This window comes from Coturnix japonica, chromosome 1 (genome assembly GCF_054131305.1).
Source record: "Coturnix japonica strain WE chromosome 1, WE-NBRP24, whole genome shotgun sequence".
NCBI classification, from domain to species: Eukaryota; Metazoa; Chordata; class Aves; order Galliformes; family Phasianidae; genus Coturnix; species Coturnix japonica.
Genome location: NC_140663.1, coordinates 173,275,714 through 173,291,795, shown reverse-complemented (window position 1 = coordinate 173,291,795; position 16,082 = coordinate 173,275,714). Strand labels below are relative to the sequence as shown.

General features: G+C 41.1%; 1 protein-coding gene across 20 annotated transcripts in view; it reads left to right on the top strand.

Moving 5' to 3' along the window:
- PICALM (phosphatidylinositol binding clathrin assembly protein) overlaps window positions 1-16,082 on the top strand; it is a 60,912-nt gene that overhangs the window by 42,814 nt on the left and 2,016 nt on the right. For 2 of the 20 annotated variants that reach the window (XM_015852406.2, XM_015852403.2), the window contains 10 exons: window positions 1,936-2,085; window positions 4,038-4,118; window positions 6,244-6,351; window positions 7,227-7,358; window positions 7,445-7,475; window positions 8,219-8,318; window positions 9,598-9,621; window positions 11,468-11,527; window positions 12,790-12,894; window positions 15,583-15,685. In XM_015852406.2, the coding sequence (XP_015707892.2) occupies window positions 1,936-2,085; window positions 4,038-4,118; window positions 6,244-6,351; window positions 7,227-7,358; window positions 7,445-7,475; window positions 8,219-8,318; window positions 9,598-9,621; window positions 11,468-11,527; window positions 12,790-12,894; window positions 15,583-15,675 (884 nt within the window). In that variant the 3' untranslated portion in view covers window positions 15,676-15,685. Of the gene's footprint in view, window positions 1-1,935; window positions 2,086-3,598; window positions 4,119-6,243; window positions 6,352-7,226; window positions 7,359-7,444; window positions 7,476-8,218; window positions 8,319-9,597; window positions 9,622-11,467; window positions 11,528-12,789; window positions 12,895-15,582; window positions 15,686-16,082 lie in introns of those variants that run through there. The other 18 variants (XM_085536547.1, XM_085536546.1, XM_015852416.2 and 15 more) reach the window with 11 other exon arrangements.

The following is a 16,082-nucleotide window of genomic DNA, read 5'->3' as shown; positions in this document are numbered from 1 at the left end:
AGACCATTCCAGCTGTTTGATCTGCTGTTTGCCAGTGATCAGTTTGTACCTAAACTTGAGAAGCAGAACAGATGAGCCAGTGTGGAAATAATCAGTTTATCCAACCCCATTGGATTTTTTCCACTTGTAAGTACCACCAGTAGAATGAGAAGAATGTGAAGCAACAACAGCAAGCAAGCAGGAGTTGATTAAAGGATAACACGCTGTGTTTTATTGTCAGATCCATTTGTTCCGTGCACTCTGAAACAGCATTCATAATAGACAAAGAGTACATACCTGCAAGCAGGGTAGGTGCCTGGCATTTAAGGTGTCTGGCTGTTTGACATGTGCACAGGTACATTGGGTGGTAATGCTGTTGCCTAAGGCACACAGAAGACAGTATATTTTATATTGCTGCTGTTCATTACAAGCAGAACGTTACTTGGGGTGCTTCATCTACTTGCTGTCTGCTACTCTGATTTTTGATAACTGAATGATTGATTAAAGTTAAAGAAAAGCCTGGTAAGATACTTGTGATGTGGTCAGGCAGTCAGTGGAAGAAACCAAATGTTGCTGAAAAAGGTTTCAAGCTTGCAGAAAATGAAAGTCCATCATGTCTGTGAAGAATAATAATGCATATATGATTTTTATGGCATCATTTTCTTCAAGATTTGCATATGGCTGACAGCCGTGTGTTATCAAACTGTATAGGATTTATAGCTGAGATCAGGAGATCGGATTCAGGCAGAGGTAGTTTGAAACTTTTGTGTATACCATGGTAGTATCTACTAGTTGTAGATGATCAGTAAGTCAACCTGGTTTAAAAGCTAAGTGCCAACACTGAGGTACTCAAATCTCTTACAAGTATTACTCTGACATTTCTGTATATGGTTTTGGCTGGAACAGTAAGCTGTAGTTCTAGGCAGTGTGATAAAAGAGGCATACATAGGGCTGGAGAATAATGGAGACCTCATCCATCTCCACAACTCTCAGAAAGGATGTTGTAGTGAGGTGGGCTTGGATTCTTAGGTAGCTAATGATAGGGTGAGAGGTAACTGCCTTAAGTTGTGTGGGGGAGGTTCAGGTTGGATATTAGGAGAGATCTATTCTCAGAACTGGCTGCTCAGGGAGGTGATGGGTTCACTGCCCCTGTGTATATGTGTAGGTGAACTGTGTATATGTGGCAGGTCTGTGGGCGTGGTGGTGATGACTCCAGAGTTGAACTAGGTGATCTCGGTGGTCTTTTCCAACATTACTGATTCTATGAAGCAGGGCGGTTCTCTTGTTCATGGCCAATGACATGTCCACAAGCTTGGTAATAAGGCCTGTGTTTCTGTCCTGTATGCTGCCTCACTATGTTTCCAATGCTTGAGAACGTCGTGATGCTCAGGAACACAGAAAGCACAAAGTAGATCAGTACCAAGATCAGTAGGTTGAAAAGAGCAAATTCGCAGCTTCATTGGGTTTTGTTTGATTTGAGATTATATCTGGTGTTTTTTCCATACTTTTATTTTTAAAGCCATTTGTAGAATGGAGTCGCACTGAGTCGTTACTTAGAGTCTGGTGTTGTGCTGTGGTAGGAGGCAGTCACTGCTTCAGTGGATTTGTTGCAAGTGTTGGGGGATATGACTGAGTAGAGCAAAAGCTGCTTGTGTTTAAAGATAAGTAACGTGCTAATGTTTTGTATGAGACACGCTATAGAAGAGGTACATTCTATAAGACCAAGATGGTATTTTTTAAGAGCAGAAAGGTAGCTACCACCTTTTCCTTGGGCAGAGAATGTATGGGTAGTACTGGACAACTTAAAAATTAAATAACTAGGTCATCCCAAATTGAGAGGTTTTGGGATAAAACGTTACTACTTGGACTCTTCTTACTCTTCTGTACCTAGGAAGTAACATGCAACTAAATCCATCTCCCTTTTCTTCTTTCTCTTGCTTTCTGGAATTGGAACAGATCCTTTTTCTGCTACTGTTGATAATGTTGATGATGCCATTCCAAACCTAAATCCTTTCCTTACAAAAACTAACGATGCTGCTCATCTGTCTGTGTCTTCTGATGTTTCTACTTTCACCAGTAGGACACCCACACATGAAATGTTTGTTGGTAAAGTACCGTTTTAAATTAATTACCTGTTTTCTGAACATTTTATTGTTTTTGGTTTCTAAATTCTACTCGGGGGCTTTAGAAGAAACCAAAGAGATAATAATGGGTGTTGTTTTGTGCTACATTAGAACTTGATTTAGTGGTTGTGTCATAAAAACAGTGTAAATACCCCTCCTTGATACTAACTGTGCTGGAATTCTTGCTGATGCGATGGAACTTACTTACAGTTAAAGCTGTTGTTTGAGTTGTTTCAACACAGGCTCTTATGCTTGGGAATTTTAAGGTAAAATACTGTATGTGCCTGAGAATTAAAAGGAAATGCTGCTTTTCTGTTCCTCGGGTTGAGGAACGTAGCAGCTTACTGTCATTTCCTTATGCAGGGGATGTGTTTTCTGCATTTTTGCTGACATGAAAAACTGATAAAGCCCTGGACATTTTGATATATATATTCTATTCACCACTACCTACTAGGCAATTAACTAAACTCACCAGTTAAAAACCATTAAAACTTAGTTTGGAGGTGATTCAATGTGCTGTCATACCAGAAATCCCTGTCACGCATCTGTTGGTGCAGTTACCTCATAATTAGTTTGCTTGTCAATATTTTAGTTTTCTGAGAATAAAGAAATCATTTAATCACAGAATCACAGAATGACCCGGGTTGGAAGGGACCTCAAGGATCATGTAGTTCCAACCCCCCTGCCTGGCAGGGCCACCAAACATACACCTTTACTAGATCAGGTTGCCCAGGGCCCTGTCCAACTGTTCTTAGACTGCTGGGTTTGAAGGCAGTCTCACTGCACCAACAGGGCTTTCTTTGTCAGGTTGAACCTCTCAGGAATTGATCTCAGAAGAATCCAGACTTTCTTATAAGAAAGCTATTAGTTAGCTGTTTCTTATTGAGGATAAGGCAAAGGATCTCTTTGGAGATGGCCTTGCCCACTGATATTTTGATGAGTTTCCTGGCTTGTTTTGTCTTACTGGGGAGAGGAGAAGCAGGAGTCTCCAGAGCAGGACTCCTATTGTGAGACTCTGGAATTCTTATTTAGTTGGATGAAGCAGTAGTTTATAAACACTTCAAGTTGTAACTATGGTGTAATGACTTGGTCTGTTTCTAATCACTTTCCCCCATGCTTCTAATAAACTGGTATAGCTGCAAGCAAATGTAGAATGACCATTTGTAAAGCAGCTTTGCAGCAGAGTTATCATTCAGTCAGAGGAACTTCCTGGCTGTGGTTTGTTCTGTGGTTGTACAGAAAGCTGTGTGTGCACAGCTGGGTGGCTTTGTGAGGCATTTACCATCACAGCCCAACCCTGACCTGCTGGGGATGGATGGCATTGTTACATTGCCTTCCCCTTCCAGCATCTCGCTCTTGTGGAATTCTATCTGGAAGCCACGTGTGACTTCCTGACATACTGACCTGTAAAAGTAGGTGCAGCTCTAGCAATAGCACAAACTAGGTGTTGTGATATTGTGAACGTGGATTTAAAATGACTTTTTCTGATTCTTTAGATCATTACAATCCATTCACTCAACTAAATCCCTTTGTGGCAACCAAATATGAATCCACTGTTGGGCTGTATCGTTATTCTTCAGGTATAAGAAAAATGCCATGAAGCTTTTACACTTTTTTTTTCCCAAAGGGTGTAAAACGTGGCATTTACTGGAAAAAAAATGAAAGAAAAAACAAATATTTATCCTATCTTAGCTGTAATGTTCAAACTGTTTTTTTCCCTTTAGTGTTGTAGATGATACAAACTCATTTCTTGTATGTCTCACCTGTATTGATTCTGTTCTGTTGTTTCTATGTTGTTAGAGTATATGTGGATTTATAGACTGACCTGAAACTAAATATTTGAGCAGCAAATAGAGTGTATCTTGGTTCTCTTTCTGTAACTCTCCCTCTTCTCCTTTCTTGGCTTTCTCTCTTCTGTGTGACATGCCTTATCAGATTCTTTTTGTGGTCCTCAAGCTTACCCTAGTGCTTCTCATTTCCGCAATGAGCCTTCTTCTGTAGCTGGTCTCTTTGGAGGTAGGTAATGGGATGCGGCCTCACCTCAAACGCAAGTTTGAATGTCATGTGCCTGGAATTATTAGGTCCATTATTGGCTACAGAATTGCCTTCCTACATTGGCTCCAACTTTGATTTCTGTAGCAGTGCTTATGCTAGATGTGCTGTCACAAGTAGCTCTTATACTGGTTTGTGCCTTCGAGGCTTCAGTCTGAGAAATGAGTATCTCCCCATTTCAGGATTCCTTCTGTACGTGTTGCTGCATTAATCACCATCACTGCTTGTGGGACGGAGGGATTGGGATGTTCTGAGAGACATCTTACACATGTCTAATTGTTTGTGCAGCAAAGTGATGTCTGCACAGTAACTTGTATCGATGCTATTTCTGTATAACACCTTGCCAGCACTTCGGTGGGCTGCTGGTTGTGACAGATAATAGTCCAAACCAGGTGGGGGAGGAGCTGTTAACATTGCAGTTACATGAGGCTTAGCAATACCTTCAATTCATGTTTTGTGCAGTAGTTGATTCTTAAACACTGTGAAGTTCCATGTTTTATTTAAAAGCACTGGAAACAATTAGCTGGAGTCACACCAGGAGAATGAGTTGATCTGTTCACTGAGTCTAACTCAAAAAGTCCCAACTAATGTTTTGTCTTGTGACTTAGCTTCATATAGCTTGAAACATCGGAGAACATGAGAGTGGGCAGGTTATCTTAGCTTGTACCACTTAAACCCATTTTCTAAAGAAAAATATGAGTTACGTTGTCAAACTTATTGGTACGGGCACGATTTGCAGGACACCTTATCAAAGGAATTCTGATATGCAGTTCAGAGTCTCTGAAATGGCCTGTTACAACCTGATGCTCCACTTGTCACAAAGATACTCATTTTGTTTTGTTATTTATTCACTTCCCTATCTTTTCACACATTACTGCTTCCCTTGTGTCCTTGTATGCTATTCCAAGCTTTATATGATTTGTGCTTAATGGAAAAAATATGTTCTCCTGATGGATGCTTTTGACTTGGAAGTTTTGCCTTCCTTGAAGACAAATAGGAAGGAGAGGTGATCCAAATCAGCTCTTCTGTGAAGTCTGAGCACAAGGGTTGCACCATAGAATCATTAATGTTAAGTGAAGTCTCACTTGCTTTAGGAAAACACAAGGACTGAAATGAGCTGTGTCAGCATGCGAAATGTGATCTAACTACTGGGCAGGGCCCTGAGTTGCTTTATTATTCAAGTATGCGACCCTGTTGTGGTTTTTCTGTATCATTAAAATTTGTTCAAAACCAGAAGAGCTAATTTTCAACATTTCAAGCATTCTTCAGGTATTTATTTCTTACACAGGAATAATCAGGTCTGTAATTGCATGACTGTTGTAGTGTAGATGCACACACTGGCGCAGACTTGTGTGCTCTGTGTGTAATGAAAACACGAGTGCAGAACCAACGTTTGCTGCCATATTCTGAGCCATCAACTTTATTTAGTGTTGCTAAAAACTGACAGTGCTGTGCAATGCAGCAAGTGGAGAGGAAGAAAGCATTTGAAGTACGCTTAACTAAGATAATATTTGCTTTACTGATACACAGCAGGAAACTAATGAAGTAATTAATCTGTGCTCAAAAATACCTGTTTTAAAAGGTTAGTTTTAGGAATGTGTAATTGAAAGCATGCTGGTCAGGTATGTTGGGGTATTATGGATCTTGCTCTAGTTGTAGCTGAGAGCAGCTCGGCTAGTGGAAAGGTGGAGGGATCAATCTGCAGGCGAGTAATTTGGAAACAGATTCTGCATCTGACCAGCTGCATTTCCTGCAAAAGCACAATATTTTTTCCTTAAATAACTGTAAGTAGTTTGTTAAAGACAGACAGAGTACAAATAGTGCCAGAGATGTAGAGATGAGGGAGGATCTTCCATAGTCTGTTGGCATTCTTTTGCGATGGAAGCTTTTTTCTTGGGAGGAGTTCAAGTTCCAGCTCTTTTCCTATGTAATTTTCCATGTTAGAGTATAATCTGCCTTGAGGTCTTCCTAATCTTTCTTTAGTACAGAAATAATCTCCATATTTGTCGTCTTTTCCATAAAGAAGGCAAATTAATGAGGAAAAACTTCACACAAACATTCAACTGCTGTCTTTGTTTTTCCCCTGCAGGGTTCACTCCATCCCCTGTTGCTCAACCACAGCCATCAGCTGGCCTTAATGTTGACTTTGAGTCTGTGTTTGGAAACAAATCTTCTAATGTTGTCCTAGATTCTGGTGGTAAGACTTCTACCAAAATAGATGATATTTGTCCTCGCAATCTGTGTTTACTCGTGTGACAGTGTTCCAGTTGACAAAAGAAGGCAGACTTTAAAAGATCAATGACAGCATTCTTCATCCAGCTTTTTTCTTAGTGTGTAAGGAAAGGCTGCTTCTATATCCATTCTGAAGAGACATTTAATTCCTTGAATCCTTTCTGCGTTGAAACTTTACAGTGTGAACAGCGTTATTTGTTTTCAAGTGTTGTCAACTGATCTGTGTACTGCAGCCATAAGTAAAGTTGCTTCTTAATTTTACTCAACCACGCAACACATTATTAACACACTCAGTTATATGTGTGTTGCTTTTTGGATGTGGAGGTTCATCTCAGGAAATGATCATATAAGGGTTGAACCATCAAAAATATGGTATTAATTGGGATTGTAATCAAGAACCCTTTTGTTCTTCTGAGAATCTGGGAAGTAGATACTCCAGCCTTCTGACCTTTAACTCTCTTATATTGGATTGACTTTGGCCAAACCAATAATGTGCTAAAAGCAAACACGCTTTGATATGACTGAAATCCTTTAGATATGCTTAATTTTGTTCTTTCGTGCTTTGTGGTGGCTCTGAATCTGTTTCATATAAAATAGATGTCACATAGATTAAGTTGGTAGAATAAAATCTCCTTTTTTCTGTAGTATCTCCTTAATCCAAAAGTACAGTAGTTTTTTTTCCAGTTTATTGTAGGTCAGCCTATTTAGGTACCTATTTAACCTATTTAACTAGGTTAAATTTTGTTTTGCCCTTTGTCTTGAACTTGCTGTCTACTTAACTGAGTATCACAATGTCCCTGTGAAGCCTAGGATTCAAATCAGTTTGTTTATCATTTCAAGGCTTTGATGAATTAGGCGGTCTCCTAAAACCAACAGTGGCCTCCCAGAACCAGAGTCTTCCAGTTGCCAAAGTACCACCTAACAAGTTAGTGTCAGATGATCTGGATTCATCTTTAGCCAACCTTGTAGGCAGTAAGTATTGAGCGACATAGATAAAATACTTATTTAATATTCAAGTGGATGGAATTTCAATAGTGTCTTTTTCTAATTTGTGACAGATTTGGGCATTGGGAATGGAACTACTAAAAAGTGAGTATGCCTAATCAAAAATGGAGCTTTTCCTTTTGGTAGTAAAATCTTATGGTTCAAGACTGTCCAGAGCATCATCATGTTACCCTTCAGAGCATGTTTGGGGTGGTGCTTTGATTCTTATCATGTGGGGTGTAACAAATAAAGAGCTGCTTGAAAGGCTGTAGGTTGAGCAGTAACAACAGTGGCAAAATGCCATCCTTTATCTGATATGAAAGGACTCAGTATGTTTGGCAAATGATTTCAGAATATTTCTTTGGGTTGTAGTAATTGTATCAAATAAATATTTCATGCAATTCGAGTACATGCAGAACTGCATTTTGAGACCACAAACCTCAGGTTTCTGGTTGACCTCATGAAGCAGGGCCTGTTCTAGAAAAGCAGACATCTGTTCTAGCAGCGGAGCTGAGAACGTGATGAGCAAATTTCAGGCTCACTGGGGTGGTCTGTGCCAAGTCTGCAGTCACTCCAGCAGAAATCTACTGTGTGGTTGTTCCTAACTAAACTATTTTGACTTGAGGAAAGGAAGCTAGACTAAGCCATACCAGGGAATGGGACTGAGCTTGAATCAAGCTAAGGTGGCTTTCCCTGGACGTGTTACCTGTATCCTCAGACCTTTCTTCAACTCATTTATTGAATGAGCTTTGCAAAACAAAAGTCAAGTTTCAAAGAAGAAATGTTGTTCACATTTTGTAAGCAAATCCATTCTCTTTTCTAACAATTCTTTATAAATTTATTTGAAGTGATGTAAATTGGACTCAACCAAGTGAAAAGAAACTAACTGGTGGTTCCAACTGGCAACCCAAGATCGCACCTACGACTGCATGGAATGCTCCAACGCTGGTAAGCAAACAGTCATTTTAAAACAGTGAGTTCCTTGTACAGACTGCAAACTAACAAACTGGAAGTGACACAGCTGCAGAGAGAGCCTGAAAGCGATTGGTTGGAGATGTGTGGTGCTTGGATTTGTCTTTGTCAGCTGTGCAGTTCTAGTGAATTAGTTTGCAGTGAGGTGTGTGCAAGTTTAGCATAAACGTTGGTGTTACTTGAACAGTGTGTCATGGTGAGAAAGCTGGCTTCATGTTTCAGTGAGTTAACATGAAACCATGGACTGATGTGTTGGGGGTACTTGGTAGTCTAGGTAAGAACAAGTGGGACATCTGTGTTCTTCAGGTGCGTCAGTGTGTCAAGCATGTATATTATTATGACACACAGCCTGCTCTGGGGGGTGAGAATGGGCTGAGATCAATCTTCAAGTACTTCTAATGTATAGCACCCATTGCAGCATGTAGTACTGGCTAGGATTTTGGGGTAGTGTGTTCTTAACTTAGGTGTCAAAAATAATAATGACTTGGAGAACTGTCCACTGACAGAGCAGGTAACAAAAAGTCCCTCTGGATTTATTGTATCTGACTCTGTAACCGACTGGGGGAAGTCGAATCCACAGTGTAATAACCAAATACTATGGATTAGGAAAATGAGTGTCTCTGTGGATCTGCCACCTCCCCGCGGTGGGTGTCTGTTACCAGCTCAGAGTCACAGGGAGGAATGTTTGTGGACCTTATTTGGAGGGTGTGTAGGTATTGAAGAAACTGACTTCTTACCTCCTTTAGTGACCAGTGGTTTGAGTTTGTGTGCTTTAATCTGTTGAATAACTCATGTCTTGTATATGCATCTTCTTGTGATAAGTCATTATGTTTAACAACTTTTACTCTCTAGAGTCGCTGAGACACTTTTTCTTCCTGTGAAACTGTTCTGTGAACATAAAAGAAACCCAGAAACAAATAATCTAGAAGAAAATTTGCCTTCCTGTGCTGGTCTATTTATTGTGGAGCTGCTGCTGCTTGCTAAAGAAATATGCTTTTGAAAAGAAGGCTTCCTTGCCCTTGGAAAAAGGCATATACCAAATAAATAGACTATGCAAAGCAATTGAGAACATACTAACGACAGTATCACGGGTGTACGTTGTCTCAGTGAATGACTTGAATTACAAGAATGTGTTGGGGTAGACGTGTAATGTATTTGTGAACTAAAATGCTATCTGTGTATATTCCATTGTGTAAGTATTTGCTTCTAATCCAGTGTTATTGCATTATGTAATTGTTCTCCCTGGGAAATACAGAATGGCATGCATTTTCCACAATACGTAAGTGAAACAACCCACAGCCTTTTTGCAATCGACTGGCATGCTGATATTAACCACAGCTGTTGCAGAATCTCATAACCTTCTTGCTATTTACACATTTCTCATTTTAAAATCTTTGGTGTGCCAAAAATTGAGCTTTTCTTAGCATACACGAACTTCATAGGTGTTCTGCAGGCTATTGATTCGAATGATGGCATGGGAAATACCGAGATTATTTTTCCTTGCTTTAAACTTGTACCATTTGCTGCCAGAGAGCTGGGGTGTGTGTCTGTGCTGCCTTCAATGCACTTGGTGAATTTTGAATGAAGATGAGATGTTTGTGTTTGAATAACTGCATGAAACCTCACGGGCTTCTGTTATACTTGGCACTTTATCCACATTTGTGGTAGATCTTGAGTGTTTTTCAGAGGGGAGAGACCAATATGTGATTAATACTCGTGTTAAGAAGGAAAGGCCGTGCTGATGAAACAAAGGATAAGCAATATCCAATGCTTGCTGTCAGAGCAATGCAGTCTCTTTCATTTTAAAGAGTTGATGTATGCAGTGGTATTGGTCTTTCCCTGAGTTCTGTTGTCATTGCAGATGGTAGGGCTGCTACTGGATGGACCTCTGTGTAGCCAGTATTAAGTAGCATTAAAAAACAACAAAAGTACCCTGAGAAAACTAGAATACCCTTTAGAGCAGCCTTTCTGGCTGTGTGGATGTGCAGCCTAGAAATTCTTATCTGGAAAACACCTTCTGATGGCAATTAAAATGCCAATGACACTGGCTACCGTGTATGAAAAAGGCAGCTGATACCTTCAAACACAGCTCAGAAACAGCACTGCTGATGCCCTTTTCTTAACATTACAATTCATCTGTTTAAATCCATTTAATTTACTTTAATTATAAACATTTCACCGCTTCCCTTCTAAGAGTTGAAACTGAAGTGGCTGATGAAGCTGTGAGACAAAGACTGTGGTTTTGTAATGACAAAGTGTCTTCCATGTGCTTTAAACTGCCTAAGAGTTATCAGCTGTTTTTTATGTATGTGGTGCCAGGCTGTTTATAAGAACGTAGCTCAGTTCTGGGTTTCCTCTGGCAGCATTCTGCCTGTATCTTCATGGAAGTTACCTTGAGGCTTTAGGAGGATTTCTAACCTATTCAAACTGAGCGCATTAAGCAGATGAGTGAGAGGCAGTGTGAGTTACAGTTCAGGTTTTCTAAGTAGATATAAATTGTTTTGAGAGTTCTGCCTGCCTTTGCATTATGATCCTACTGTAGGTTTAGAACTAATTATCCTGCTATCGACACTGACTTTGAGACTGAACAAGAGATGAGGAAAAGCCAGTTGAGTTCCTCTTCCAGTCAATAGATGTTAGAGTTGTACTTATACTGAAGCATGGTAGGAAGGTCCCAATAGCATGGATACCCTGACTAAAAAGAATTCCTACAATGTCTACAAACCAATGGTAATTTGGCCTTTCAGTCTTTAAAAATCCTCTCTTTTAGGATCCCTTGTACCACAACCTCCTGTTTTCAAATACACTGAATGGAATTCTCAAAATTCTGCTTAATGAATTTTCCCTCTAAAATCTCTCTGTATCACATCACGTTCATTAATCAAAGTCATGAGAATGCCAGAATTCAAACAGAAAGCAAATATGTGATTATAAACTCATCAAGATGATCTAGAAGCTTTAGCCTAGATATCTTATCTCAGATAATTTGGGTCCATTTTAACAAAAGACTGCAAACTCTAATAAGTCTACCCATTCTTCGCTATCTTTGTAATAAGCCAAGTGCTGCAGTGTTACCCGTGTGCAGCTGATCCCTTCTCTCAGCTCACTGCTGTTTTTCTCACTAGGCACCACCTGTAATGGCGTATCCTGCCACAACGCCCACAGGGATGATGGGTTATGGGATGGTAAGTAGCACTTCTGTAACTCCAAAGTCAGATGCTGTGGTCACTCATTGGATAATGATTTCATTTTCTTCTGAACTACTTCACTGATGATTGAATTTCACCTCCTAGTGAAGCCACAGCTTGAGCATTGTGTTCAGTTCTGGGCCCCTCACTACAAGAAGGACATTGAGGCCCTGTAGGGTGACTGGAGGAGGGTAATGAAGCTGTGAGGGGTCTGGAGCACAAGTGTCAAGGGGAACAGCTGAGAGAAATGGGATTGTTGAGTGTGGAGAAGAGGAGGCTCTTAAAGGAGAACTTACAGCTCTGTACAGCTCCCTGAAAGGAGGCTGTGGTGAGGTGGGGTCGGCCTCTGCTCCCAGGTAACAGTGGTAGGTTGGGAGGGAATGGCCTTCAGTCCTTTGGTGCTGTTGCTTGATAATTACATCTCTTGCTAATGCACCAGTACCAGCATACCTGGCTTTGGTGTGCATTGCTCTGAAAGATTGTTCAAAGTTTTGTTCTTAGCTCAAACTTGAAAATATTCCTGAAATGGTGTATTTTAACTACCTCAGCTCTTCTATAGGATGGCTGTGCAGATATAGCAGAGCTTTGAGTGAATGAGAGGGAAGGGAATTTTCCTAAAACTCCTTATATATATAATTGGTACAATGATATAATCAGATGAGATTAATAACTTGTAGTCAATAAATGAGCAGCAAAAATGGCATGTTTTGTTCTGTGCAAATGCATTTGTGGTCAAACTACCTCAGTGCTGCTTCGAACCTGATTAATGTGATACTGGAAGTGATTTCTTGGTGACTCTGATTCAGCACTTGTGGAAGGTAACGTCTTCAGAAAGTAATCTTGTGTAAAGCAGCGTTGATCGTGGTGTTAAAGGCTGATAGGAAACGAAAGCCAGAATTAATAGTAGCTGTAGCTCTGTTATGAGTTGCTGTTACTTGTTAGACGTGCAGTGTGTGAGCAGATGGCTGAGGTGGGTCATTACAAGGTGACTGTTCAGCTTTATAACATCCTGTAGGTCACCTCAGCTCTTTCCAGGAGATGAAATGAGCTCATTTCTTACTGTGACTATTCCTTAAGCATGCACTGACGTTCCTTTCTAGCAACCTGCACTTGCAGAACACCACAGAAATGTCTTATGACTGCATATATCAAATATGGCCAAGGCCTTTCACACATCGCTGTTTTCCTTTCTGTCCTGAAAAGAACTTGAAACGTGTTAATGCTAGATGCGATTTAACGTTGTGTGGATTGTTTTCCAGCCATCACAGATGGGAGGTATACCAGTAATGACGCAGCCAGCGTTAATATACAGCCAGCCAGTCATGAGACCACCAAATCCTTTTGGCCCTGTACCAGGAGCACAGGTGGGTATGCTCAGAAATGGATACCATGGAGAAACTACAGCTGGGTGTCAATTGCTCTCAAGGTGTTTGTCTGACAAAAGTGAAGGAAACAAACCTTGAACACTTCCATGCTCTTTTCAGGACACGGTTGAGATTGTTAAGAATTGGAGATTGAACACTTTCATCTGTAGGTGAAGATGCAGCCAAGTTTAGCTGGCAGATTGGAACTCCAGTATTAATGCTGCATGCTTGTTCTTGCCAGTGTTGTTTGTTCTTGAAGTTCGTGCTGTCTTTCATGATGCTATTAAGCAAAGAGTAGTAATGTATTGTGATCTGACTGAAGAACTCTCTTTGTAGGTGACTGTTTAAAAGCTTGTATGTATGGTTCCACTTAGGTGAAGTTCATGTACTTGTGCGTAGATGTAAGTGTACAGGAGTGTGTTCTGGGGGCTGTCAGGTGTGGAGGAAAAGGATTCAGCAGCAGGTCAGAATGGAAAAGAGCCTCCAACCTTCCAGTGCTTTAGTCTGATCCTTACCAGGAGTTCCGTGCTTCCAGCAGGCTGCGTCTATCTTCTCACTTCAAGTCTTTGTGGATATAGATAGATAGATAGATAGATAGACAGACAGACAGACATACCAAAGGTTTTATCTGTAACAGGCCTTGTTTCTTGAGAAATGCAGCTTTCAGTTGGCTTTCTGACAGATTTCTGAGGGCTGATTTGTGTGTTACCTGTCACTTCAGGCAAGTGAACGTAGGTGACTTTTATACGGGGTTGTTCACTGTCTTATGGTAAGGATGTGATGAGCAAGTGAAATAAATACAGGTAAGAATCTTCCTCAATTCTGAAAACATCACTGAGGAAATATCCCTTTAAAAATACATTTGCCTGTCCAATTCAGTTATAAACACATAGATCTGAATGGCTGTGTTGAGCCTTCCCGCTTCATTTGACATTGCAGGGTTGGTCTGTGTTGAATCTCAGCTGGTTGTCATAACAGGATAAAGAGAGATTAATCACAAGTGAGGTGTGTAGAGCTGCTTATTGTGCTTCTCTGACAACGTTTGGTTCCTGCAAGGATTAATTTGACTGAAAACACCCCCTTTGAATCAGCACTTACTGTATGCTTAGGGGAGGGTTTCCCTGAGATGTGCAGTCCCAATTACTTGCAGGTGTTGGATGCAACTTCAGGTGTGAAACTGAGAGCTCTTTACCTTTGGTGGAAGCAGTGAGAGTTGATGGCTGCTGGAGGTGAGACTTGGGGCCCAACCCAGCAGTGTAAGTTGTTTCAAATGACACAAGCTCTAAGTGGGAAGGATGCTACATTCAGTTCTAGACCTGTTGGCACTAGAAAGATGGCTGACCTGTGCTGTTAGCATTGAACTCTTCTCCTTAGAAACTGCCGTGGTGTGTTCTTGTTTTCCAGCACATTTATAAGCAGGAGAGATGGATGCAGTGTAGTTATGTTCATATGCATTACACTGCTTTTATGCTTCCATTTTGATACTCAGTCTCTATTTCTGGTGACGTGCTGATTTTGTGCTAATGGCAGGGCATCCAATCTACCAATCTTCCACACTGCTTTCAAACTGGGATGTTCCTTTGGACTTGATTTGGAAAGTCTCCAATTAGTACCAATTCAACAGGGTTTTTTTTAATGCATTACAACCTCTTCATGGTTAAATAATATGAAGAATGTGTCATGAAGTCAAGTTGCAATGGGCGTGCCTTGTTGTTATGGCTCTGTTTGGCTTAGTCTGGTTCAAATCCTGGAGAGCGGTGGGGTGTGAGCTACAGCTTCCCAAGGGGAAGGACTGGGTTTGAGAGGAGAGCTGAGCTGCTGACATCCTGAAACTGCTTCTCAAGCATCTCCCATTCTGTCTCATGGCTCTTCCATACTGTGTTTATGGGGACTGGACCAGAGTGCCTCACTTTTAGCGGGGCTTCAGAAGGGACGTAAAGATTTCAATCCCAATAGCGTTAATCCTGAAAGAACTCCTCCACCCTGTGTGCTTTGTGAAAAATATCACCTGCAATATTGGCACTCTGCGCAGTACTACAGTCCACTCCATAAGAGTGTTCCCTGTCACACATAGGTGGGCAGGTGTTCATTGTTCCCAAAGGAAAGATGCCTTCCATGGAGTAGTTTTGCAGCAGGTATGAAGTGCAGGTACATGTGGGTTGTTTGCAGCTCAGTTATGAGTCAGCTGTTAAAGTCACCATCCATTAGCTGCTGTCCATCCTCTTCTTAGGAGCACTGTGTTTTGAGGGGAAGAGATGCTGAGAGCTCTCTGCAGATACCTGGAGAGCTGCCCCGCTCCAGCCTTGTGTGCCTGCCAGTTCACAGCTCTACCAGTAAAGCAGGGTGGGTTAAACTGTCCCACAGCATCAAGCTTAATGTTTGGAATCCTTTGAAGAACACTGCTGTGAAAGTGCAAATTGATTGGCTTATTATATTAAATAGCAAATGGCACTTGAAATTTCCTTTCTGGAGGGGCACATCCAGCCTTTTCCTGCATTACACCAGCCGTAGAAGAGGCTTTCTGTTTCCCATATGACCAAACTCCTTGTTTTAATAGTTGATTTCTGCCAAGTTTGCCTCTGAACCTCCCTTTGTCCTTTCATTACACGTTCAGCTTTCATATTCTGTCATTCTGAGACCTTTATTTTTTTCTTTTTCTTACCCTGTCTCTGTCGTCTTTCCTACTAGCTGTCTGCAGCATCCAGCCCTTCCAGTCAGAGTCCTCACAGAGCCTCAGGAAAGGACCCCTTTGCAGAGCTCTCTCTCCAGGATTTCTTGTAGAACAACTTAGGTATTGTCCATTATTCTGGGGAGGTGCTGGTTTTGTGATGTACAACCAAGATTAAAAGTTCTAATCGGAGTTTTATTTTCTTAAAAAACACCTATAAGATATATTAATAAAAACCAGTCGTGCTGAATTGGAAGCACTGTGGAAGTGACTTGGAAACTTAGTGCACTTGACAGCTTAAAGACCTGATCAAGTCAAGCAGTGTTTTGCTTCATTGGAAATGGTTTGCTAGCTCCTCTCTGCAGTGCAAGAGCCAGGGCACGCAGGGCTTTGTGTTGCAGCTAGGGGGAACAAACTGGTTCCACCTGGTGTTTTCCATTTCATCAGGGACATGTTTGTTATTGACTGCTAGCAGCAAACACCACCCTGCTCCCAGCAGGCTGCTCATGCACTTCACCAG